The sequence below is a fragment of the Xiphophorus hellerii genome, chromosome 14 (assembly GCF_003331165.1).
Source record: "Xiphophorus hellerii strain 12219 chromosome 14, Xiphophorus_hellerii-4.1, whole genome shotgun sequence".
Classification (NCBI taxonomy): Eukaryota; Metazoa; Chordata; class Actinopteri; order Cyprinodontiformes; family Poeciliidae; genus Xiphophorus; species Xiphophorus hellerii.
This window is the reverse complement of record NC_045685.1, coordinates 29,315,887-29,342,185: the sequence shown is the minus strand read 5'-3', so window position 1 is coordinate 29,342,185 and position 26,299 is coordinate 29,315,887. Positions and strand designations below refer to the sequence as shown.

Here is a 26,299-nt window from a genome sequence, read left to right as displayed (position 1 = left end):
ACGTCGATAAATTACAAAAAAATTATTTTAAAATGTTCAAATCAACATCTGGAAGCAAAAAGACTAAAATCTGGAAAAATTAATTTAAGTTAAAATAATTCAAAGACTAAAGTTGGTTTGTAGTGAAACAAAATGTAGGAAATCAGAAACCTGGACATGTGAGTGGTGTGCATCAGTGTGTGTGTCAGGATGTCAGGTGTGTGTTTCAGTGTGTGACCTGCAGCCTCCTCAGTGAAGATCCAGTCGGGTTTTCCATCTGGTCAAATAATTCGTTTTCTCCAAATGAAAAGACAGGAACCAGCTGAGCTCTGCACACACACACACACACAATAACAATAACTGGGTCTCTGATCATGAAGCCCCGCCCACCAGTCTGGCCCCGCCCACCAGTCAGGCTCCGCCTACCCGTGTTTCAGGGCCATCTTGATGAAGCCCTTCCTGTTCTTCACCTGGAAACACAAACAAGGATCAGTCAGCGACGAGCCGCCCAACAGAACCAACAGAAGCATCTGGATCAGACTCAGGTTCTGGTCCAATTCTGAGTTCTGATTCGGTTCTGATAAAGAGTTGAACCTGCAACCTGTCAGACCCAATAACTCAGCAGAGAAGACCAGATTAACAGAACCGGATCAGAGATGTTGGTCCAGGTTGGGTCTACCACTAGAACCTGACTGACCTCTGACCTCTTCATGGTACCTACCTGCAGAGTCAGTGCTCCAGGTCGAGCGTCCAGAGCTTCTGGAGCTCCGCCCACGGCGATGACGGCCACGTTTCCTCCTTCAGGACGGCTGAGCAGGTGGGACAAGCTGGACTTACTGCTGGACACCAGACCTGGAGGACAGAGGGACATCGGTCAGAACCAAGGTTCTGTTCAGAACATCAAGCTGACCCAGTTCCTCTCCATGTGGAGACCTGAAACCATCCAGAGGTTCTGATTGGTTCTCACCGGTCCAAGACCAGAATGGGAGGCGGAGCTTCTAGACACCATCATTCATCACAGACCTGATTGGTCCAGACGGTCCTACTAGAACCCTTTGGTACCAGCCTGCAGGTTCTGCTGGTTCTGGAGGTTTTAGCAGCAGGATGGGAGGCAGATCTGCTCTCCAGTGGAACCAGTAGAACCAGTGGAACCAGCTACCAGTTCACTGGAGGCCACATCCTGAATAGTTTGTAGACCAGGATGAAAACTGATGAGATTACCAGTTATCAGCTGTTAACTAGTAACTAGTAACTAACCCTACAGTGGCTCTCTGGTAAAGCTCATAGAGGTAGAGTTAGCTTTACCAGTTACCAGTTGGTAACCAGTTCTCTAGTGTCTCTCTGGTGAAGCTGATAGTTACCAGATTTACCAAACAGAAACCAGGTTCCTGCTCTGACAGGAAGAGGCTGACCGGGCCGGTCAGGAGGTTCTGCTGAGTTCTGGAGAAGCTTTTGATGAGCTCAAGTTTCTGCTCCACAGAACAAACTCAGGCCAACATGAAGCTGCAGCAGTTCCACATCCAGCCACCAGGTGGCAGCAGTTCTCCATGTTGCCACCAGGTGGCAGCAGTTCTCCATGTTGCCACCAGGTGGCAGCAGACCTGATGCCAGTGTCTCCCTGACCATCACCTGTCTCCACCTGTAGCGGAGCTAATTATGACTTTTGACCTTTGCTGACCCCATGTGACCTCACAGAGCTCAGCCAGCCAATCAGAGAGCTTGTAGCCTCCCCCTCTCCCCCTACTGCTGTGACCTGCGGTCCAGTTTCACTTTGGACGTTTTGGACCCGACGGTTCTGATGAAACTACTCACATGACCCAACTCCCCCTGGTACTGTGTAACAGAGGTCAAAGGTCACTGATAAGATTTGTTGTAATCTGGGGCAGAGGGAACCAGCTGAGCTGATTTAGGTTCAGAACCAAAGTCCAAACCCAGAGCTAGCTGGTTCTGACTGCTGGGTCTGATCGGTCTGGACTCTGGTGGTTCTGATGATTCTGATGATACTCAGATTGATCTATAATCCAGATTAATCCAACTCCATAGAGTTCCTCCATAGAACTCCTCTATCACTGCTCCATAGAGAGTGTGCTCACGTACGGTCTGTGTGTCTGGTACGGCAGCAGCACATCCGCGGACAAGAAGGCGCTCCAGAGGGTTGTTAGGGCAGCAGAGAGAACCATAGGCTGCCCCCTCCCCACTATGGAACATATTTACACTTCCAGGCTCCACAAGAAAGTTTTGGACATTTTAAATGACTCTTCACACCCTGGCCATGGTCTCTTCCAGCTGCTGCCATCAGCCAAGAGATCCAGAGCAATAAAAACCAGGACAAATCCCCTAAAAAACAGTTTTTACCCGATGGCAATCATGGCACTAAATTCAGAGGCATAAGAACTTCTGCTCTTGGCACCACTTTGTTAAAAATGTCAATTCTGTTGCGACACCTCCAGGCGCTGCAACCATCTTCTGATGTCTATTTATTTCTCATTTTGTACTATTTATTTCTTTATCTTTGTATATTATGTATATACACATAACCTGCATCTTAACTCGAGTCGAGCAAATCTCAATCTGTAATCTGTTGATGACAATGACAAATAAATTTTATCTTATTTTATCTTATCTAACTTTATTAGATTACAGGACATTAAAACCTGGATGACTCTAAACTTTATTTTAAATTCTAATCAGAAGTTTTTGTTTCTGGACCAGAACCAGAACCTGATCAGTCCATTATTGATCTTTCATAATTCACTAATAAAGAACCTCTGTGTTATTTTAACCAGGGTGTCATTTAATCCCAGATTAAACTGGTTTACATCATTTCCTCCTTTAACCTCCAGATTATATAATAAATAATAAACAGCAGAGATTCATAAACAAAATATTAAATATTAAACTTCACATAAATTATCTAATAACTAAGTTAACTGGGCCTGTTTTTTAATTTAAGGTTTTATCTGCCTTTATCCACATTTTTAACTATTTATAAAACTCTCTGAGGCGCATATTAATGATTGTAATATTATTTATTATTACTCTAGTTATCTTAGGAAACTTGAGCTCCTTCAAAATAAGATGATAAAATCTGTGTACTGGTCCCAGTATAAAGTCTCCACCTCCAGTTAACATAAATAAATCTGAACCAAAACTCCTGAATGATGATCAAGTTATGAATAAAACTGATCAGAAATTGATTTGGTTCCAATCAGTCATTATCAGCAAACTTACAAAACTAGAATCAACTTTTGTTTTTTTTACCCCTCCAGGGGGTCTTTTGTGGCTCTAGTGTCCCTTAAATGACAGCAGGCTGACAGGAAACGGGGGAAGACATGTGGCAAATGTCGTCGGGTCCGGGAGTTGAACCCGCGACGGCCGCGTCGAGGACTCAAGGCCTCCAAATACGGGTCGCGCTAACCACTACACCACCACGGCACGCCCTAGAATCAACTTTTTATCGATGGTAAAAATAGACTGAATATTATTTTAACAAACAAACTTTTGCTTGTTGGGTCCAAAAGTTTGGAACGAGATTAAAGAGATTAAAGAGATTAAAGGATGAAATTATCTGCACTTTAAAAAACAATTACAGATTAAACTGATATTTTATATATCAGGGATCGTCTTTAAACATCGTCTGAGTCGAATTTAAACGGTTTGAGGAAAAAATGATGAGATTTTTGTTGAGTTTTATTTCTTAATATTAGTAAATTAAAAACATAAAGATTATTATTGTCTCATGTTTCCTAAATATTTTCATTGATTCACTTTTTAAAGTTCTGATCCGGTAAAATAATTATTTAAATTCATCATGGAATTTATGAACTGATAGGAACCAGAACCAGGTTCTGCTGTTTAGACTCCCTGATAATCCAGAACCATCAGAGGTTCTGATCCGGTCCAGAGATTCTCACCAGAACCTTTTGGTACCAGCCTGCAGGTTCTGCTGATTCCTAGAGGTTCTACAAGTACTGACCCGGTTGGTACTATAATGAAGGTTCTGGAGGTTCTGTTGGGCCCTGTGGTGTTCCTCCCGGTTCTGTTCTGGGTCCATTGGGTTATTTCCATCTGGATCAGAACTTTTCTCCAGAACCGAATTTTTATGAATTTTTCTCAAAATTTTACTAGAAAAATTTTATTTGGTTTCAGCTTCAAACTGTTTGATCCGTTTTGGTTCTGGAGGAATCGGGTCGCAAACCGACCTGAAGGTCCGTTAGGACTCAGTCAGTACTCTGGAGGATCCATTAAAATGTTCTGGTTCTGGTTGTGATGTTTCAACATATTTGAGCTCTAAGAGTCCAGATCAGAACCAGAGAACCCGGAGCTGCTGCTGAACAGAACCAAACCCATCAGGATCCTGGATCTGTTCCAGGTCCGACCTGCTGGGTTCTACCAGAACCTCGACCCATTTACAGACAGACTAGTTCAGTCCGGTGAACAGAACCAGTACTCCCAGTTACTGTTTCCTGTTCTGAATATTTAAATCTGAACCAGAACCGCCCGTTCTGCTGGAATCGGACCTTCTGCTGCCCGACCCGGCAGAACCTCACTCACCTCCACACATGATGTAATCCCTGAAGAACGGAACTCGGAACCAGAACGGCAGCATCAGCAGGTGGGACCGCAGGCCCGGAAACAGGCGGGAGAACCCGGTCGCCTCCGTGCAAAAGTTCCCGAACGCCCCGGCCACCAGAACCCCTGGGGAGAGAACCGGGTCAGAACCAGAACCAGTGAGGGAGAGAACTGGGTCAGAACCAGAACCCCTGAGAGTCTCACCGTGGGGATGGAACCCAAAGATGTAGTTCTGGGTCGGGTCCAGATCGACTGTCTTCACCAACTGCAGAGACAATCAGTGATTAATGATCATCAATCAATAATCAATATAATCTGTGGGCCGGGTCGGTTCTGGTGGGTTCTGGTCTCACCTCCAGGGGGAAGTAATCCCTGAAGTACCGCCACACGCTCCACCTCCTGAGCCAATGGGATCGCCGGCCTCCGCTGGTGGGCGTGTCCCAGTCCAGCCACAGCCAACCAGCATAGAGCAGAGCAGCGATCCACCAATCAGAGACGGCCAGCAGGACGAAGGCGGCCAGGCAGAACTGGGCTGGAACAGAGACGGGATGATTACTGGACCGGGCAGAACCAGAACCAACCAGCTGGGTCGGACCAGAGTTCTACTGACTGAACCAGGTTCTGATGGTTCTGGTCCATCTGACCTCACCAACCCGGTTCACAGTCGGACCTTCCAGAACCATGCTGGTTCTGTTCAACCAAACCATCTGCTCTGAAATAATCCACAGCATGACACTTCCTCTACCGTGCTTCATCTCCTTATCTGGTTCTGATCCAATCAGCTGGTTCCCTTCAGAACTTCCAGACCAGAACCAGAACCAGGATCAGAACCTTTCTTCACCTTCAGCAGATGGATCAGAACCTCCTACATGCTCTGTTTACTGGTTGGACAGGAACTCACAGAACCAGTAGACCCAACTGGACCAGTAGATCCTTGCAGACCCAGTAAAACCAGTAGAACCAGTACCAACAGCCCCACCCAGTGCCAGGAAGAGAAGACCCAGTAGAACCATCAGAGTTGGACCAGTATATTAACCCAGGGCCACTAACACCAGTAGAACCAGTAACACCAGTAGAACCAGTCTCACCCAGTCCCAGGAAGGAGAAGACCCACTGCAGCACCGCGGCGGTCTGCAGCCGCCTCCGCAGCGGGACGTTCAGCGGGGCGAACTGGATCTTCATGCCGGGGGAGGAGCAGCTGAAAGCGGCCTGGAGAGCAGAGAGGAGCCGCTGAATCCTGCAGAGGAACCGCGGCGGGTTGGAGAATCAGCGGAGATAAAGAGCTTCACCTCCTCTTCCTCTTTCTCCTCTTCCTCTTCTTCTCCTACTGAACTGTAACTCTAAACTTTCATCACAAACTTTCCACACGCGGCTCCTGGCTCCACGCATGCGCACAGGACAGATCTCTGGGCGTGTTCCTGTTGATCAATCAGCTCCAAGTACAGATCGATCTATCTATCTATCTATCTCTCTCTCTCTCTCTCTCTCTCTCTCAGCTGCAAACAGAAAGGGGCGGGACGTGCACGCGCGTGAGTCAAGAGCGTGCACTGTGACAGTTTCTGAAGCTCCGCCCCATTACCCATCGGAGCAGCGGGCGGCGCGGTGTGGGCGGGGTTAGGAGGGATTCTTCCAATCAGATCCAGCAGCGAGTCTGAAGGCAGGAATCAGATTCTATTTTATTTTATTTTTTATTGGAAAATTGAGACTAAAATGATTATGATCAAAGATTTCCAAAAATAAAGAATAAATAAATGTTCACTCATTTAAAATTCTTAAACATTTTCTACATTAAATAAAAACCTGATTTCTGTTCCAGTAAAATCTGAACTTTGGCAAAATCAGTTTAATAAACTTGAGAATCAATTCAAGTAATTTTTTAAAGAACCAGAAGAATTTTTAAGACACATTTATAGATTAAAAATGTTACCTGTAAATGATTAATACCCTAATAATTAATTAATACAGGAAGTAGAAAAGTTAAAGAGTTGAATCAGGTTAGAATAAAATCAAAATCAATCAAATTTTATTTGTATAGTGTAACAGTGTTTAGGTTTAAGTTGTAGAATCCCACTTGCTTTATATGTATCAGTGCAATGGGGAAACAGCGCCCCCTCTCTGTGTGGCTGGTTAAATGCTGCTGGCTCCTGCACTCAGTGCCAGTCTGTGAAAGCTGCAGGAGGTGAGTTGCGTTTTTCAGCACACAGTAGAAAAGTGTTAGCAACATAATTTTTATAAACTTAGACAAATAGTGTGTAATTTACTAAGTACTAGATGTGTGCCTGGCACCAATTTTTGTACTTTTAGTTTAGCCCTTTCGTGCATAGTGGTCACTACAGTGGACAGCTATCTAAAAGCCATTTTCTTGTGCTTCCTGTGGATTTTTATGTTATAAATGCACACAGACCACTGAAGTGGACACTAATGCATCATAAAATATACCATCAACTACTGACCATCAGCTGCAAATGCAAGAAATTATTTTTGTTAAATACAATATGGCCGACAGACCAAAAAGCATGAGAACCGACCCGGTCCCTCCTTCTACTGTAGACGACTCTTGCAAGTAAAAAAAATATTGTGACATCAGAGAACCCCTAAGGAACAATACTACTGATGTATTTTTCAAATAACAACTTTGTATTTGGACAAAATTACAATTGATCACATAAAAAAAATTTTTTTTTTAATTATTTTTACAAAAAAAATGTCCTACCTTTTTTATGCCTTAAGAAATTTTTTTTTAAATGGAAGAAAAATTCTGACACAAAGGATCATAATTCATGTATGAAAGGGTTAAAAATGAAATTACAAGGAAAAGCTGGAGAAAGACCTTGCCTACAACAGACTGGGCCCAGTTTGTCTACAACAGACTGGGCCCAGTTTGGAATGGGCTGAAAACAATTGTTGGATCAGAGATCAAGTGCAACAGAAAGGTGGTTCTTCCTGGTTTTAATTCTGATAATCAATTGGCAAATGAGTTCAATATGTTTTATCTTAGGTTTGATTCTTCTGATTTTAGTAATGAGATTTTAAATCTGAAAAACAAACTTCTTTGCTGTGGTCATATCCCTTTGATGTTACTTCTGTGGCTGAATCTTTTAAACGCTGTAAGGTTAGAAAAAGCCCAGGACCAGATAATATCAGTGGTCGACAGCTCTCCTGTTGTGCCAAACAGTTGGCTCCTATTTTTTATTTCATCGTCCAGATGTCACTTAACCAACAGAGGGAGCCGAGGTGCTGGAAGCAGTTCATAGTGATTCATGTGGCCCAAAAGTCCTGAATGATTTTAGACCTGTTGCACTGACTTCCCTTGTCATGAAATCTTTGGAACAATTGATTAAGAGACATGTTCTTACCAAGACTGAACATTTACTGGATCCTTTACAGTTTGCCTACAGGGCCGGTCAGGCAGCAGAGGATGCCACTGCCACTTTACTAAACTGTGTTTTAAACATCTTGAAGGTAACAAAAATCATGCTAAGTTGTTATTTGTTGACTTCTCATCGGCTTTTAACACAATCCAGCCCCATATTTTGATTGATAAACTTCTTAATAACTTTCATCAGAATTTTAATGTGGTGGGCTGGATTCTTGATGTTTTAACATCCTGAATGCAGAAGGTCAGAGTGAATGGATGCTGGTCCAGAGAGACGTCTCTGTCTACTGGGCCCACTCAGGACTGCGTCCTTTCCCCTCTTCGTTATATTTTGTACACAGACGACTGTCGCAGTCGGCATGACAACAGGTTAATATTAAAATTTGCAGATGACTCAGTGGTAGTTATCCTTCTGCATGATGATGAACATGATGCCCACGGCCCTGTGGTCGGTGAATTTGTTGACTGCTGTGATAAAGCTTTTCTTTCATTAAATGTACAGAAAACAAAGGACATTGATTTCAGACAGAAACCCCATAACACAAATCTAACAGTAATTAAAGGTCAGACAGTAGAAAACTATAAATTATCTTGGGACTATTTTGGATAATAAGTTAAAATTTACCTGCCATTCAGAAAACGTACAAAAAAAGAGCCAGCAAAGATTGTTTTGTCTAAGGAGGCTCACAAAGTTTCAAGTTGATAAGTAATTGATGATCCTATTTTATAGATCATATATTGAATCTGTGTTGACCTTTTCCCTCTTCTGTTGGTTTGGAAATCTCAGTATTAGATCAAAAAATGCCCTTAGCAGAGTAATACATACTAGCAATAAGATCTTAGGGGTTGAACAATTCTCACCTACAGAACTGTGTTAAAAACAAGTCATTAGGAAAATTAAAGACATTATTGCTGATACTTCTCATCCTTTACATGCTGATTTCCAGTTTCTGCCTTCTGGCATCAGACTCAGACTCCCTGGTATAAACAGTAACAGGTACAAGCAATCCTTTGTTCCTACAGCAATATCTCTTTTTAATGCAGGACCAGGTTGGGGGACTTGCACCTGATATAGTGTAGTAACTGTTGGTCAATAATGAAATACACTTCCCTTTATACTTCCCTTTATGTGTTGATCTGTACTTTATGTGCTTATAGTATTTTTATTTTTATTTTATTTATTTATTTTAAATCTTTGATACTTTTTCCTTTAGCCTTCTGTATTTGCTGCAATATTAATTCCCCAAATTGGGATACGAATAAGATGAATCTGAATCTGAATTAGGTGGTTGCCACGGTAACAGGTGTGCTTAAACTACAAAGAGAGAGAGAGTAAAAAGGTAGGAGTGGTTTTGAGTTGATCACCTGTTCAGGTTATTTTACCTTTGTTTCCCTTTGCTGTGGCTCATTACAGCCGCTGTAGTTTCTAAACGTTGGACTAATTACCTCGTTAGTTTGTGAGTTTATGTCATTCACAACAAACATCAAATAGAACAAATATATTTCATAAAATGTTAACAAACAAATGGCTTCTACCGCGGTAATTATGTGAAATTAAATGAATTATATCCCAACTTCAGAAGATTTGCCTTTACCTTTACAGAGCTCTTTGGTTCCTCCTATCAGGCTGTAGCTTCTCATGTTGAGGTCAAAGTTCAGATCTACCATAACTGACTGACACCTGCTGGCCTCAGGTTTGCAACCAGCTTGTGACTGAGAAACCAGTAACCTCCTCCCAGTTGATGACATGAACTTGTTAGTTCCTCTGTCCATTTAGTAGCTGAAATATTGTGAAAATCCGCTAGAAATGATTCACTAATCAGTCATGTTTACATAGAAACAACCAGGCTTTGTTTGTGAGACTTGGGGTCACGTGGGTCGGTTGTGGGCGGAGCTTGGTAAGGTCCATTGCAATTAAATGGTAAAATTCTCCTTCTTGTTCATTGGTCCAACAGTGACACCTAGTGGTTAGTTTATGCCTTTATTTTGAAAAACGGTAGATTTCTTCTTCGTGTGTTTTGTGATATGCGGCACTTCCTGTTCTTACTAAGCACAATGAATCAGCATTAGATACAGAAGGAACCCGAAGAAAATCATTAAAATGCCCTTGGAAAGCAGAATGAGGTATAAATATGTGCAATTGTGATTTGTGATAAGAAATGTTTATTTAAAAACGAAACTGTGTATGTTGACGAGCTAAGGAGACAACGTATTCTCTTTTTTGTATGTATGAACATTAATATGTTAATTTTATACAAGAGTTAAACATGTCCAACAATTCTGTATCCTTTTACTTCATGCTACAGTTTTTATGGTGTCTGACCAGAAAAGTCCAGATTAAACTGCTTCCGGTTTTAACTTCCTGCGTCTGGCTGTTTATTCCAAATGGCCGCTACATGCTGTGGGTTTTTCACTACTGAGAAAAAGTTCATCTTTTTATGAGTTATGGATCTGGATTCAGGTTCAACTAGCTGAATATTAACTAAACCCATAAAAACGCGGCTAAATGCCGATGTTAATATTATAATTGAACAGGTAAAAATAGAATATGACCGATTTGTTTTAATGCTGTTGGTCAAAATGAAGAGAACAAAAACTGCTGATAAAAAAGTCTGATACTAAATAAATATTAATAGAACATAAAACATCTGGAAATTAGGGTTTTGTTGTAAATATTTTTAGTGTGAATATAATATTTACCATGAATTATAAAAAAGTTAACAGCATATAAACATTCTGTTTCACATTTCTCCGTTTCCTGATGTGTTAAAGAAATATTGAGATTTTTTGACAATATTTTATTATAAGAACAGTCACCAAAAATCATAAACAAGTTTTTCTTCATTATTTTTACAGAAAGTCCACAAAGGGTCCAAATGACATTTATATCTTTTTATCAAAAATGCTTTAACTGGATAAACATTATGAATAATTTTATATTAAATTTCTCAATCTTTATTATTTATTAAGCATTTTTTAGGAGCATCCAGGTTCACTTCTAATTTATATTTTAAAAAATGTTGGACCAATAAAATATACAAGCTAAAAAACATCATGTCTGAATATTTCTGAACATTTTGTTGTTTTCTTACTCATAAAAGGACAATAATTATATAATAATCAATATAATGGAGTTTATATTGATAACTTTGGGATTTTGGCCTGAACATAAAAATGATCGGAGCTTTATTGATCCACTATTGATCCACTATTGATCCTCTATTGATCCCCTCAAACACCGCAGCGTTTCCTTTATGGTTACGTCACGAACCTCCCAGACAGCGCGAGGAGAGACGTCCCTCCGTTACGTCACAGTGAATCAGCCTCGGGGGCGGGGCCTCGATGACAGCCGCTCCGTGATTGGCCCGATGACGTCATCTCAGCAGGGCTGAACGCAGCGTCTCGGTGTCCTTCATCATCACCTCCATCATCTTCCTCATCCTCCTGATCGATCCTCGCTGCATCTTCATCCTCCTCATCCTCAGCGTCATGTCCGGATCAAAGGAGGATTCCCGCCGCGCCTCCAGCGATTGGCGGGACTTTTTCTGGAACCCGCGCACGCACGAGCTGCTGGGCCGCACGGGCACGAGCTGGGGTGAGTGCGCGGCGCAGTGCGCGCGCGTTCCGGTCAGATTATTGATCCATGAGGCTGATTATTAGAGATGAAGGCCAAGGAAACTCTTCTTCATCACTTCATTGATCCGCTGTGACGTCACACTGCTGCAGAACCAGCAGATGGACCAGAACCCGTCCTCCATCAGAACCACCAGCAGGTGGTCCCGGTACCAGGTGACCTGGTGCCGGTCGGTACTGACCTCCAGGTTTTAGTTGATTATCTGGTACCAGGTCTGGTTCTGGTTCTGGTTCTGGTGTTTTTGTAATCAAACTGGTCCACTGGACCCGGGTTGGTTCTGGACTGACCCAGAACCCTCAGCATGATGCTGCCACCACCGAGCTGTTAGCCCGTCTGATGGTTCTGGTTCTGGTCCAGTAATCGTGTCAGAACCTCAGTAGAACCGGGCCATTTCTGCTGGAACCACTAACCGGACCCAACCAGAACCAGCAGGGCTGATGTGATCCAGAGATTATTGATGATCAGTTTTAATCAATGATGATTCATTTATTGATCAGATGTTTGTTGTGCTGCTGGTTGCCATGGAGACGGTTTTATGTTCATTAAATAATTTGTGATCGTTGATTAAAAGACATTTAATAAATTTACAGGTTTGGGACTCGTGACCTCTGACCTCCGGGTTAGGCCACGCCCCTTTGGGTCAGACACCGGCCTGGTCCGGTTCTGGTTCTGATGGGTTTATGTAACTGTCTCTGAGGATAATATCTCCCATGATGCAGTGGGGCTGACCCCCCCTCCCTGTGTTAATCTGGATTAAGCCATCGGCCGCTCTGATTGGACCAGGCTCCTCTTAAAGCAGAGGGGGGGGGCAACTCCAGGCCTGGAGGGCCAGAGGGCCGGAGGACCCGGTTCCTGCAACCTTTAGATGTGTCTCTACTTCAACACACCTGAGTCAAATAATGAGGTCATTAGCAGAACCTGGAGAACCTGACGGCACCAGGAGGAGATTCAGCTGTTGGACCAGAGAGACGTTTAAGAGCTGCAGGACACCGGACCTCCAGGACCAGGACCGCCCACCGCTGTCTTAAAGGGACAGGACTCCTTATCTCTGGCTAGCTGAGTGTTTCCATGGCAACAGTCACATGACCAGAAGACTTGGAGTCAATCATCACAGAGTCTCCAATTCCCTGATTCAGACTGGTCCTGGCTTTGGTTGGTTCTTAGTTCTGACCCGGTTGTACCTGCCGACCCGTTCGATGGCTACGGCTCTGGAGAACAAGACTGAATCCGGGTCCAGTGGTTCTGATAGGCCTCCTAGTGGACCTGGAGGCCGGTTCTGACAGAGGAACAGGGTTCTGACCCGGTGGTGTCCAGATGTTCTCCAGAACCGGTCCAGTCCAGTTCCAGAACTTCCTGTGGTGTTGGGGGTTCTAGTGAGGTTCTAGTGAGGTCCAATCAGAGGTTCTGAAGACACGGCCCAGATGAAGGTTCTGGGTCGGTTCCTGTTCTGGTATCTGGGTCCAGGTGAACATCATGCCTGGGTTTAACTCGTCCAGGATCAGCTGACCTGCTTGTTGCTATGGCAACCCACAGATTGATGCTAGTTGAGCTAGTTAGCCTGTAGCTACCAATGCTCCCTGTTGCCATGGTAACCCCACCCCCTCCCCCCAGAATGTGGGTCATCAGAGGATCAAAGAGCCGACAGCTGGAGATCAGAGGGGATTATGGGCAGTAAGAGGGTAAATGGGGGGTAATAATGTTGGGTGGGGGTATCTGCTGTTCTGACCCATCCTGCCCTTCATCCCTCCTCCTCCTCCTCTTCCTCAGGCCTGGTCCTCCTCTTCTATCTGATCTTCTATCTGTTCCTGGCTGGTCTCTTCGCTCTCACCATGTACATCCTGCTGCTGACGCTGGACGACTACAAGCCCACCTGGCAGGACCAGCTGGACACGCCAGGTGAGAGGAAACCCACCTGTTACCATGGTGATACTGCCAGGTGAGAGGAAACGGACCTGTTACCATGGTGATACTGCCAGGTGAGAGGAAACGGACCTGTTACCATGGTGATAGGCAGAGGTGAGAGGAGAAACACCTGGTTATCCAGAGGTTCCTGTCTTGAGGTGAAGATGAAACAGAAACTTTATCAAATTTGCTGAAAATAAATTCTGTTTAATTTTATAAAGTTTATGATGTTTAGTAGTAAAGGTCTGACCTCTGACCTTTACTGGTGCTGGAACCAACTGACCCACTGAATCTTCCGATCTCCAGTTGGGGTTAGGGTTAGGGTCTCCAAACCTGGTCACTAATATTCACCCAGATTTACTTTAGAACAGAACCAGAACCCGGCCCGGTTTCCCAGTCTATCACTCATCAGGTTCTGATTAACCGGGTCAAGCTCAGCAAACTTCTGGACCAACAGAAGTTCTGGTCCAACAGAAGTTCTGGTCCGATCACCAGCTGAGTTTCCTTTAACTATAAAATCATACAGATTGAAGTTACAAAATAAATTTAATAAATTGAAACAAGCAAATAAAGTTTTTGCTCCGTCATGATTTGATTTTTCATCCGGATCAAATTATTTCCCAAAACTTCAGAGGAACCAGAAACAGAAAATAGTTTTTAAACATCAGCAGAATAAAGATAAAACATTAAACCTGGTGTTTATAATTCTTTATGAACATTTAGAACAGAAACACAGAAACTGGTCGTTTATCACTAATGAGCTACAAGCTAAACTTAGCTTCCTCTAACCAGCCTCCTCATTGGTTCTCTCTAACGAGCTGCTTCCTGATTGGTTCTCCTGTTCCAGGTATGATGATCCGTCCTAAAGGCGACCAGCTGGAGATCAGGTTCTCCGTGTCGGACCCAGAGAGTTGGAACGGCTTCGTCCAGAACCTGAACTCCTTCCTGACCTGTGAGACCACAAGTTTACATACCTGGAAAAGTTTCCTGCAGTCTGACTGAATGTTTACCTGTTCAGGTGTGTCTCAGTGGTTCTAACTGAAGCTTCTCTCCACCTCAATGTCTCCACCCGTCTCACCTGTCCAGCCTACAACGACAGCCACCAGGTGCAGCTGAACGACGCCTGCTCACCTGATCAGTATTTCATCCAGGAGGACAGTGGAGAGGTAAACTGCTGGTCAGGGGGGGTCAGAGTTCACCTGTTCACCTGCTGCTGACCAATCAGAGCTCTGGTCTCTGATTGGAACCAGAACCAGTTGGACCGGTTCTGGACCAGAACCTCAGTTTGATGTCAGAGAAATTCGGGTCAGACTGGATTCCTCTCTGACCTTTGACCTCTGATGTTCCAATCTGAACCTCCAGCTGGGTTCTGATAACTGCTGTCATTGAACCGGGCCGGTTCTGAGGTTCTGATCCGTTCTGACTCCGCCCCTTCCTGTCTGTCTCCAGGTGAGGAACAATCCCAAACGCTCCTGTCAGTTCAACCGCACCATGCTGGGCGACTGCTCAGGGATGGAGGACCGTTTCTATGGTTACAGCAAAGCCCAGCCCTGCATCCTGATCAAACTGAACCGGGTAGGTCGGGTTCTGATCCGATGAAGCATCCAGGTGTGTTTGTCTGTCAGAGAGGATGAGAAGATTTAATCTGCTGCTCGTCGTCCAAAGGTTGAGACTCAGAGAGTTAAAGTTCAGGTTCATGTAAACCTGCCGGTCGTCTCCATAGCAACGGATAAAGATGGCCGTTTTTAAAAATCTACAGGAAGTTCATAGACTGACAAAAACTCTGGACCGAGAGCCGATCCCTGAGGAACTCCACGGTCCAGCCGGTTCTGACTCGGTCCAGTGATCCACAGGTCAAGGCTGGGACTGAAGTCTAAGATGGCCGAACCTGGAACTCACTTCCTGTTTGTGACAGCACACTTCCTGTTTGCTGTCACATGTCTTTCCAAGTCGTTGTGTTGATGTTCAAGTCCAAAGATTGAAGTGATTTTATGGGTTTTTATGAGTTAAAGTTTAAAGTTGTTTCAGGAGTTTTCCTCTCCTCTGTCGCCACCTGCTGCTCAGGATGAGGAATTGCTGCAAAGCTCAAGATCTGCTGAGTTTCCTTAGAAACTTTCCAGATATCAAAATAATAAACTAAACTGGATTTAGTGTTTAATGGAGTGGATCCGACTGAACCAGAACCGATTCTATTTCTGTTTCTAAACTGGATCTGATCATCACGTAGAATCTGGTGAGACGAAACCCGATGAATAAAAGTTCTGAGTTACTTCCTGGTTGGAGACCAGCAGCTGAGCTTCAGCATCACTGGTCTTTACTGGGAACTGCAGGTAAAGGGTTGGACTCCTCCAGAAGGTGGCGCTGCAGAGCTGCATCACTCTGAACCTCCTGATGGTGGCGCTGCAGAGCTGCATCACTGACCCAATCCTTCCACCGTCTCTCTGCAGGTGATTGGGATGTTACCTGGGAAGGACGGACAGTCTCCTTATGTCACCTGTGGAGCAAAGGTCAGACTGTGTCCACCTGTCTCAGTCGCTGTCTGTCCATCTGTCTCCATCAGAGTGTCCATCTGTCCTCTGTGTCTCCATCTTTACAAAGACGTTAAGTTGAGTGGGGAGGCGTGTAGCAGATGGTAACCATAGATCTGCTGTATTAGAACCAACAGCTCAAACTGGTTGATGTGAAACAGGAAGAAAGTTCAGGTAACTCAGTCAATATGGACCAGAACCGGCTGGATTACTACTGTAGGTACTGAGTATGACTAGTTCTGTAGTACTCAGTTACAATATTGCATTAATAATATAATAATACAGTCAGAGTTAATATTTCTGTAATATTAATACTAATAGTTCTGTAGTACTCAGTCAGTACTGATAATAACCCGATAATAACCTGATAATAACCTGCAGCCGGGACTCGGCAGAGACTCGTTCACCAGTAAACTCGAGTCTCTACCAGTCGTCAGTAAAACTGTAGGATCTGTTGCTGCTGAACATCAAGGAACCAGGAGAACAACTTGATGATCTGCAGCAAAGACCAGAAGCTGAAACCTGACAGGTCAAGGTTCACCTTTACCTGGAGGAACGACCTGAGGTCCATCAGTGGTCATAATGTTATGGCTGATCAGAGTGAGTCCCAGGAAATGGGTCAGTTATTGATGGATGATTGATTGATTGATTGATTGATTGATAGAGAGATAGAGAGATAGATATGACATGACCCACAGTTCCTGAACGTCTCATGTTGTTTGTTTGCAGAAGGAGGACAGAGAGAAGATGGGACCTCTGACCTACTTTCCTGTTAACGCGACCTTTAACCTCATGTACTATCCGTACTACGGGAAGAAAGCTCAGGTAACTCAGTCAGTCTGGACCAGAACCGGCTGGATTACTACTGTAGGTACTGAGTATGACTAGTTCTGTAGTATTCAGTTACAATATTACATTAATATTATAATAATACAGTCAGTATTAATATTACTGTAATATTAATACTAACTATTCTGTAGTACTCAGTCAGTACTGATAACTTGTTAATAACCTGATAATAACCTGTTAATAACCTGCAGCCGGGACTCGGCAGAGACTCGTTCACCAGAAAACTCGAGTCTTTACCAGCCGTCAGTAAAACTGTAGGATCAGATTCATCTAATTATTTCTCCTGTTATTAAAAACTTGATTAGAGTTGTTTAATGTGGTGTTCCTCAGGGTTCTGGACTTGGACTGGTTCTATTCTGGTTCTGTTAAACTGATCAGATTTACAGATTTAAGAATCAGTTCTTTGTTTCTCTCTTTTATTCCTTTATTATTTGAACTGAATCAACTCTAAACTGGTTCTGGAGAAAGTTTTCTATGAATTTTCTGATTCCAGCCAAACTGGATCAGATTGAGGATCCAGTAGATCCTCAATCCCTAATCCTAACCCAGATGATCACAGATTATAATCTGGTGAATCAGTGGGTCTGAGGTGTGATGCGTTTGGTCCCTCAGGTGAACTACACCCAGCCTCTGGTGGCCGTGAAGTTCCTGAACGCCTCTCTGAACACCGACATCAACGTTGAGTGTAAGGTGACGTCCAACACTCTGATGGCCGGAAGCGAACGGGACAAATTCGCTGGACGGGTTTCCTTCAAGCTGAGGATCGACGGCCAGGAAGATCAGTGATGTATTCACTGACTGGATCCATGATGCATTCACTGACTGGATCCATGACGTGTTCACTGACCAGATTTATGATGCATTCACTGACCAAATAGAGCTGCAGAATCACTTCACACATTACTGGTTCATTGATTTGATTCTTCTCTTGGAGACCCAAACTGATTCACTCATTCATGATGCATTCACTGACCACACTCGTGGTGCATTCACTGCGCTGATCTCTTTCGTTTTCACTGACCGACTCAGTGACTGAAATAAAATTATTCTGTTTTCTGGGATTTGATCCTTTACAGTTTATAACCTGAAACAGACCAATCAGAATGCAGAAACACTGTGATGTCACTGCCACTGACAGCCAATCATATGACAGTAATCTCAGCGCATTAAATAATCTGCATGAATCAAACCTAATTATTTAATATACACACCATACATATTTATTTATACACATTTAATTTATTTGTATGTTTATTTATATTCTGCTTATTTATGTTTATTTACATTATTTGTCAACATCAGATTTATTTAAATCGATCATTCAAACAGTAAAAATGTTCCACAAGGTAAATAAATTACATCATAGAGATAAAATCAAATATAAAAAGCTTTAAAAACACAATAAGACAAAAAGACTAAACATATTAATGTTTGTCAACATGAACTAAAATGAATTAGTTCATTAAATTAGTAAAAATGTTAAATATGTATTACAATTTAATTCCTAAAATCAGATCAGAAACACGTTCATAACAATTAGAATCACAAACCAGTCAATGTGAACAGGTTCAGGAACTGGTTCATATGTTGGAACACAAACCAGTTCCTGAACTGGTTGATGATCAAAAGGTTGAGTTCTGGTCCAGTCCAGTTCAGGATCCAGATGTCAGAATGATGTGTAAACAGATGAAACCAAATTAATAACGAGGAAAGAAACTAAACTGGAAACCAGTTCATCACTGGAAACAAACCAGTTCAGGAACTGGTTTCTCCTGTTGTCATAGAAACAGATTAATTCACAGCCAATCAGACAACAGCTTCAGTAACCATGGCAACAACCTATCTTCTATAACCTGACTTAGTTTCCTTACCTGTAGCTGCAGCTCGTTAGTTAATTAGATAATTAGTTAAGTTAACAAGTTAGTCACTGATTGGATGTTTTTGTTTCCATGTTTGTTTTTGTTTACTGTCTTCATCACCATGGTGATGAACATCCTCTGATGACACGCCCCTTCTTACATGCACTGCTGTCCACCAAATGTCTTCCTAGAGACGGACCGGCCAATCAGACGGTCCCACTGTATGATGTCATGTGCTGTAACCTCTGTGATTGGTTGGATTCTCCTGAAAATGTTCCTGTTGGTTGAACAATAAATAAAGAAAACAGGAAGTTGTTTTCTGGGTGGTTCATAAAGAGGCGGAGCCTCAGAGCTTCCTGACCTCTGACCCTAAACTGGTTCTGAAACTTTTTCCCCCAACAAATTCATTAAACAATAGAAAAAGTTTAAACAGAGAAAAATAAAAACCGTCCAGCAGGACCCTGGGGTCAAAGGTCAGCTCTGCTGATGAAGAGAACCATTTTAATGTGATGAACCGGATCAGAAATAACACTGAACTCCAGGAGGAACAAACCGAACCAGTCAGGTCTGATTGGACCTGCTGGTATCGCCCATTACTACCTGGTACCACCTGGTTCTAGTCCGGTTCCTAGAACCCGTCCTCTTCAGTAACCCTGGATGGATCTGGACCCGTCAGAAGTTTTTCTCTCCATCTGAGTAGAACATCTGTAGAATCGCTCCAGAACCTCAGATGGTTCTGACCAGTTCTGGTCTTTCCAGAGCTGTTGGCCTGGTTCTGGTTCTCCACCTGAGGGTTGGACCACTCAGAGCTTCTGGACCTCCGATTCTCTAAGATTCTGATCCATACAGGAGGTCCGTTACGCTCCAGAACCAGAGACTGAGCAGACCCGGGTTGATGGAGCAAGGTTCTGGTTCTGATCCGTAAAGAAGAAACCATAAACCGGAACCCTCTGATGTTCTGGAGCTTCTTCTCTGGAGCAGAACCATTGGGCGGCCCAAAAAGATTCTGGTAGCAGCAGTTTCCCATGGAGCAACCTGATTGGTTGGTGTTGTCATGTGACCAGGAAGTGAGTCAGACGCAGCAGCAGTTGGTAGTTTTATTATAAAAGCTGCAGTTTCTACTAACAGAACGAAAAACACAGAGGGGGGGGTAACCATGGTAACAGTGAGGGGGGAGGGGCTACTGTTGGACAGTTTAACACACACACACAGTTCTCACACACGCAGTAACGCTCTGAGGACCCGGTGTGTGTTTCAGAGTCAGACGAGTCAGAGGGTTTAAACTCAGTGGATCTCAGCGGGTCGGCTGGAACCGGGTCAGAACTCCGGTCAGAACTCAGTGATGGTGGGTCGGAGTTCGTCTTATAATCCAGAGAAGAAACCATGAACCAGAACCCTCTGAGGTTCTGGAGCCTGGTTCAATTCTCATCCTGTAGTTGTGTCTACTCCTGGGCTCCCTGAGCTCCAGGAACGGTCAGGGGGCCCACCAGGGGGCGCCGGTGCCTGGCAGCCAGAGCAGCTGCAGCTACTAGTTAGTAGCTCCTACCTAGTAGCTCCTCCAGCAGCTCAGATCTCCATCAGTGACTCAGTGAAGTTCTGGATCCTCTGGATGAAGATCAGTCCAGGTACAGAACCACGTCTCTAACTGGACCCTGGTTCTGACCCGGGTCAGGACTCTGAGCCGCTCCGTGTGTCTAACAGGAACCAGACCTGAGTTCATGACCAGAACCGATCTGGATCAGATCAGGCTGTGGTTCTGCTAGAGGTCAGAGGTCACACTGACCTCAGAATTACAGAGGGAAGCTGGGAGGAGCCGCTGGTTACCATGGTAACTGGGTCAGCTGGTCAACAGGTCATCCTGACCCGGTTCCATGTTCTTCGCACAAAAGGTTCTAACCATGTTGATCAACAGTTTGGTTCTGGTTCCTGGTGTGCAGCGGCCCGGTTCTGGTGAAGCAGAACCATGTTGGGCTTTCTGAGGCCACTGATTGGTCAGTTACCATGGCAACACCCATACCGGACCAACAGGAGTCATTCAGACTGACCCGGTTCTGATGATGCAAGGCGCCGCCTGCTGGAGGAGAAATGGTACTGCTGGACATCTGGAGCCGAGACGGATCACAGAACCAGAACTGATCTGGATCATCAACACCTTAGGGATAAACCCAGCTGGCTCAGAACCAGACCCTGTCAGGCCAACGGGTCGGGAACAGAACAGAGGTTCTGGACCCGATCGAGCTGTCCTCCATCAGAACCGGTCCGTACTGGTCTAATCGGACCCGACTGGTACCGGTCCGGTCTTTGAACCACACAGTGTTCTGTCACCTGAACTCGTCTGTCTGATTGGACCGGTCTCTGGCCCAGTACCGGTCCGGTCTCTGAAACACACCCCGTCCTCCTCAGTCTCTCTATTCGTCGTCTTCCTCATCTTCATCGTCTTCCTCTCCCTCCTCATCCTCCTCTTCCTCGCCCCCCTGAGCTGAAGAGTCCGGGTTCCTGGCGAAGGTTCCTCCGCCGCGGTACGCCACCATGTCCTGCAGGCAGAGGGTAGAGGTCAGGGGTCAGAGGTCAGGGCTCCCCCTGGTTCCGGTCCGGTCCTCACCCGGTCGTACTTCTCCCTCAGTTTCTGGGCCTTCTCCTCGTACGGCAGCTTCTCAGTCTGGCCCAGTTTGCTCCACATCTCTCCCAGTTTCTTGGCGCAGTCGCCGATGGACAGACCCGGGTACTGCTGCTTCACACTGGGCCGGTACTCGCTGCAGAACACGAAGAACGCCGACCTGATGGGACAGAAGGGTTAGAGGGGAACCAGGACCAGGACCAGAACCAGAGGGAGAGGTCCAATTAGAGAGACCCAACCAGAACAAGAACCAACCACCAGGAGGTCTGGTCTCCTCCAGCAGTGACTCTGAGGTTCTGGTCGGGTCCTCTGCTATTGGACCGACAGAACCAGCAGGTCTCCCTGCAGATACTCACGGCGGCCTCTTGGGGGCGTTGGGATCTTTCCTCTTGCGGCCTCTCTTGCCGAAGCCTTTGGGTGGGACGTAGTCCCTCATCTCCCGGTTGTAGCGGACCTTGTCGGCCTTCGCCATGTCCTCAAAACGCTTCTTCTCACCGGGGGACAGCGCCTGGACGAGAGGACAAGATGGGACCAACTGGAGGACAGAGGACCTGGCAGGACACCAACAGGAAGTTCTCTGTCTCTAGATACTTCCTGTCTCTGAGGTCAGATCTCCATCAGCTGCTTTAATCCCAGACTCTTTAAGATCCACCACAGAAGAAGAAGCAGAGTCCTCCATGTTGGAGGCTCCAGCTGCTCTGAAGGATCCAGAGATCAGCAGATATTCATTTTTCTCCATGAATCAGAGAAACGTCTATACCTGATGACTGAGTCAGAAGAGCCAATCAGAGAAGAGATCAGAGGAATCGGTGGTCAGCTGACTGGCTGCTCAGGACTCCACTGCTGAAGGAAAGTTTGGTGGAAGGATAAAGGTCAGTGATTCACTGGGAGGAACTGAGACTGTAACTGAAGAGTCCAGATGTCCATGAATGCACCATGTCAGGAGGAACATGATGGTTCTGGACGGGATGATGGTCCAGATCATCTTTCTATCATCACTGATCCTCTGAGTCCAACAGCAGATTGATTATTATCTATAATTAATTAATGAAGACTGATCAGCTTCAGTTCCTCTGATGGAATCAACATCTCATTAATATTAATATTAATATTAATAAATGTCTGGTACCTGTAGGATGGAACCAGACCAATTTGGTATCCAGGGCCGACACAAGGCATAAGCAAACTAAGCAGCAGCTTAGGGCCCCAGGGCCACCAAGAGGCCCCCTCAGTGGAGCTAACTTTTTAAATTTTTTAGTAATAATTTAATGTCATTATATCAAAAACACACAATTTCACTATGAACTGATTTGTTTTTACAATAATATATATTTGACAATGTATGTAGAAATCTTTATTTTATGGATAAAAAGAAAAAACAAATAAATTGGTCCTGGGCCCCCTGGTGGCCGCGGTAGGTACCGCACGCTTCCCCGGTACCATTAGCTGCCAGTCAGAACATCCAAAGGTCCAAAGCTCCGGTCAGAAGTTAAGTTAACAAAACTATGTTTCAAAAAAGGAGAAAAGAAAGAGGAAGAATAGAAAAAAGCCAAGATAAATGTTTGTTTTAATGAGCCTTGGTAATGTTTATAAAAAAGACTAGTAAAGCTGCTAACAGAACATTAGCTTGATAGCGACCTGGACCGGTCCAGTTCAGCAGTAAACATTTATGCTAGAGTTTAAACTTTAAATGAGTTGATTCTCATGGTGGCTCTGGATATTTCTGAGCTATTTTGGCTTCAAACCGTCTTTAATAAGAATAATTAAAACTTGTCAATGTTTGACATTGTTAGCTAAATGTTTTTCCGTCAGGCTACAAGCTGCTACATGATGAGCTGCTCTATGTTGTTTGCTGCTGAGCAAAATCATTTAGTGGCTAAAAATATTATTTTTACATCAACTTCTAAGTTATGAGAAACTTCTGTTAAAATCATTTGAAGGCTCAGAATCAGTCCGGTACCGGTACCGGTCCACTTTCTCAGGGGAGAAAGACTCACCTGGTATAAATTACATTTTAGCAGTTGGAGTAATGCTTAAGAGAAATGAATTTAATCAAAGAATGTCATGAATATGTGTAGAGCTGCACCGATTGCAGTTTTCTGGCCGATCCCTGGTTACCGATCTTTAAAAAGCCTGACCTGCTGATTTTGATTTTGGCTGATATGATTTTTTTTTGTCTGAAATGTTGCTAAATGTAGCAAGAAAGTCTCTGGGTTGGTAACAATGGGGTGAATATTGTTAGCTGTAAACGTTCAGACCTGATGGGTCTGTCAGTCAGTCAAACGTCTCACTGCAGAGCAGAATAGAATAGAATAGAATTCAACTTTATTGTCATTGCACTGTCACAAGTACAAGCAACGAGATGTAGTTTGCATCTATCCAGAAGTGCTCTATGAGATATAAATATTTATTTACAGATGTACAAGACTATGTATGTATGGACTATAAGGGGTTATAGCAAGAGATATAGATATTGTGTATAAATATAAATATGGGAGCTATATGCACAGATTATACAGATTATACAAGAAGAGGACAGAGATGATTTATAAACCTTTGCTGACCAAGATCAGATCAGGGGATAAAATCAGCTTCACATATTAGCTGGGAGGAAATCGGCTCCCAGAAATCAACTGGTCAATAAACCAGTTGGCCAATAAATGTATCCTATTATACATGTATATAATGTAAACAGCACTGCTAGAGATGCAATAAGTTTATAGCAGGTGTGTGAATGATCTAATGATCAGACTGCTGATTGCAGCTGGTCCACACTGTTGGAACTAGAGGGCCCCAAAACCACATTTGGCTCAGGGCCCCATGGAGGTTTGGGCCGATATCCAGTATCTGGGAATCATGTCGGTACTCAACGGTACCCATTTTCGGTAATTTTGCGTGTATAGCTTTTTAATAATAATTACTATTTTTATTATTTAACATTTATTTTACATTATTTTATTATTTTACATATATAAATTTAAACATATCAAGACAACATCCAACTCTTTCTATTGTAACATCACAGCAGTTTGGTTTTTTTTTACCCCTCCAGGGGGTCTTTTGTGGCTCTAGTGTCCCTTATATGACAGTAGGCTGACAGGAAACGGGGAAGGAGAGGGGGGAAGATATGCGGCAAATATCGTTGGGTCCGGGAGTCGAACCCGCGACGGCCGCGTCGAGGACTCAAGGCCTCCAAATATGGGTCGCGCTAACCACCACGGCACGCCCGTAACATCACAGCAGTTTAACAGATTTCTTTAAAGATAAAACTCTTCAGAGCAACAGAGGGTTTTGTGTTCCTGCACAAATTAAAATCCATGTATTCCTGTCATTCACTTGCAAACATCACTGTTTATCACCAAATGTATCAAACTTTGTTTGTCCATGTTGCTGGCTACAGAGGAAGAGTCGACATGCTAACAGAGGCTAACACAGTTATAAGTCTGAGGTTGTTGAAAATTGTGCATCATCAGCCTTAAGAAAAATCTTGCTCTTAATCCCTTAAATTACCAAAAACAGCTGAAAAGGTAAACCCAAATTAAATCAGCTGCTGATCCTGAACAATTTTGAGTTCATGCAAAAGCTTGGTCTGTTTATGAAGATGACAAGATACATTTTCTATTTTTGCTGTCAAAAATACTTAACTGTAAGTAGTTTGTATTATTATGTTTGTAACACAAAAGAAATTGAAGAATTTTGCTTCACCCAGATTTTTCATTTTTATTTCTTATAAATGCACATTGAGTGTTGAATGTATGGACTGAAAAATATAATAAATCTGTAGAATAAAGTTTTCTGCTTGTGGATTTCAAGACTGATCAAACTAGCCCAAAAAAGAAATGTCATTTTGGGCATGTTTTATTTTACAGATGTTGTCCCAGTGGCCATTTGGAGCATCTATTTGGAGTCTCCAAATGTGACACTGGGTAACATCTATATACAAGCAGCTAATGACTGTAACTCAGACAGAATTCGGTTGGTCCCAATAAAAGTACAGATTTCAGTACCATCATTAGGTTCCTGTGATGTCAGACATGTTTACTTCCTGCTGGATCAAAAACTGATCAATCAGCTGAATGATCCTTATCAATGAACATGATCACCTGATCAGAGTCTGACCTGCAGGTTGCTGATTGATCTAATGACTAAAACAGGAACAGGAAACAGGAAGAGGAAACTCGCTGCAGGTTCTTGGAACCAGGCAGAAAATAAACATTAATGTTATTAAAGCAATATTGATCTGATCAGAATAAACTGATCAGCTGCTGATGCTCTGATTCAGACCCAACATGGAGGAGTTCACATCATCAGAACCTGATCCTGGTTCTGACCCGACTGATGAGGTTCTGTAGTTTACAGAACAACGACACCTGAACGCCTCACTGACCAGAGGATGATGGTGCCACCACCTGGTTGACTCCCAGCAGGATCAACATGTGGAGAATAAAAGATCTGGATTTATTTTACTGAAATTAATCTCAGATCATCTACATGAAAAACCAAAAATCATTTCTGAACTAATAATTCAATATCTAAATTATTTCTAACTCATGAATGACTTTATCATCCCATAATGTTGAACCATGTGACTGATTCTGTGACCTTTGACCTTTCACAAATTGAGTCACCTCAACAAGACTCAAGAACCTGGAACTGATTCTTCCTACTGAACATGAACACATCTGAACTAACAGCTTATAAAGGTTTTAACTAGACTGTCATCACATTGGACACAAAGATGGAGGACGACCTCCGTCTCTGTCCACCAGACTGCAGACTGTCTGGTCCGCCAGGAATGTCCAGAATGTTCTCTGGACATTCCGAAGTCCAGAGGATGTCAGAGGGAGCTGCACTGTGTTTCTGTAGATCTACAGAAAGAATATGTCCCTCCTACAATCCCCCGTCCCGTCCAACTGTCCCTCTCTCTCATCCCATCCCCCTGTCCATCCCTAGCGTCTCTGACCTTCCACCTCTCGGAGCATT

The 26,299-nt window shown here is 43.8% G+C and overlaps 3 protein-coding genes across 5 annotated transcripts in view; 1 reads left to right on the top strand and 2 right to left on the bottom strand.

Moving 5' to 3' along the window:
- LOC116733069 (2-acylglycerol O-acyltransferase 2-A-like) overlaps positions 1-9,973 on the bottom strand; it is a 17,548-nt gene extending 7,575 nt beyond the window's left edge. Inside the window, exons 1-8 of one of the 2 annotated variants that reach the window (XM_032583761.1) lie at positions 9,962-9,973; positions 5,640-5,878; positions 4,905-5,083; positions 4,756-4,816; positions 4,534-4,677; positions 701-831; positions 406-449; positions 218-308 (exon numbers count right to left, since the gene is read on the bottom strand). In XM_032583761.1, the coding sequence (XP_032439652.1) occupies positions 218-308; positions 406-449; positions 701-831; positions 4,534-4,677; positions 4,756-4,816; positions 4,905-5,083; positions 5,640-5,733 (744 nt within the window). In that variant the 5' untranslated portion in view covers positions 5,734-5,878; positions 9,962-9,973. Of the gene's footprint in view, positions 1-217; positions 309-405; positions 450-700; positions 832-4,533; positions 4,678-4,755; positions 4,817-4,904; positions 5,084-5,639; positions 6,038-9,961 lie in introns of those variants that run through there. The other variant, XM_032583762.1, reaches the window with a different exon arrangement.
- A 1,296-nt stretch (positions 9,974-11,269) lies between these two features.
- LOC116732518 (sodium/potassium-transporting ATPase subunit beta-2-like) lies at positions 11,270-19,014 on the top strand. Of its 2 annotated transcripts, XM_032582743.1 has the most exons (8): positions 11,271-11,522; positions 13,329-13,457; positions 14,311-14,415; positions 14,550-14,629; positions 14,913-15,038; positions 15,911-15,970; positions 16,721-16,816; positions 17,453-19,014. In XM_032582743.1, exons 1-8 carry the CDS (start codon positions 11,417-11,419, stop codon positions 17,624-17,626), a joined length of 876 nt encoding a protein of 291 aa, XP_032438634.1. In that variant the 5' UTR covers positions 11,271-11,416; the 3' UTR covers positions 17,627-19,014. The 2 variants fall into 2 exon arrangements, with proteins under 2 accessions (XP_032438635.1, XP_032438634.1); XM_032582744.1 differs by lacking the exon at positions 15,911-15,970 and having other exon boundaries at positions 11,270-11,522.
- A 768-nt stretch (positions 19,015-19,782) lies between these two features.
- LOC116732520 (high mobility group protein B3-like) overlaps positions 19,783-26,299 on the bottom strand; it is a 9,098-nt gene continuing 2,581 nt past the window's right edge. The window contains exons 3-6 of the mRNA XM_032582745.1: positions 26,280-26,299; positions 21,673-21,824; positions 21,302-21,476; positions 19,783-21,233 (exon numbers count right to left, since the gene is read on the bottom strand). Of these exons, the coding sequence (XP_032438636.1) occupies positions 21,108-21,233; positions 21,302-21,476; positions 21,673-21,824; positions 26,280-26,299 (473 nt within the window). The 3' untranslated portion in view covers positions 19,783-21,107. The remainder of the gene's footprint in view (positions 21,234-21,301; positions 21,477-21,672; positions 21,825-26,279) is intronic.

Excerpts from the sequence above, each read along its gene's own strand:
- LOC116732518 (XM_032582743.1), top strand. The coding sequence starts at position 11,417 with ATGTCCGGATCAAAGGAGGATTCCCGCCGCGCCTCCAGCGATTGGCGG. Across the intron at positions 11,523-13,328 it reads CCGCACGGGCACGAGCTGGG|GCCTGGTCCTCCTCTTCTAT; the intron begins GTGAGTGCGCGG and ends CCTCTTCCTCAG. Across the intron at positions 14,416-14,549 it reads CCTGAACTCCTTCCTGACCT|CCTACAACGACAGCCACCAG; the intron begins GTGAGACCACAA and ends TCACCTGTCCAG.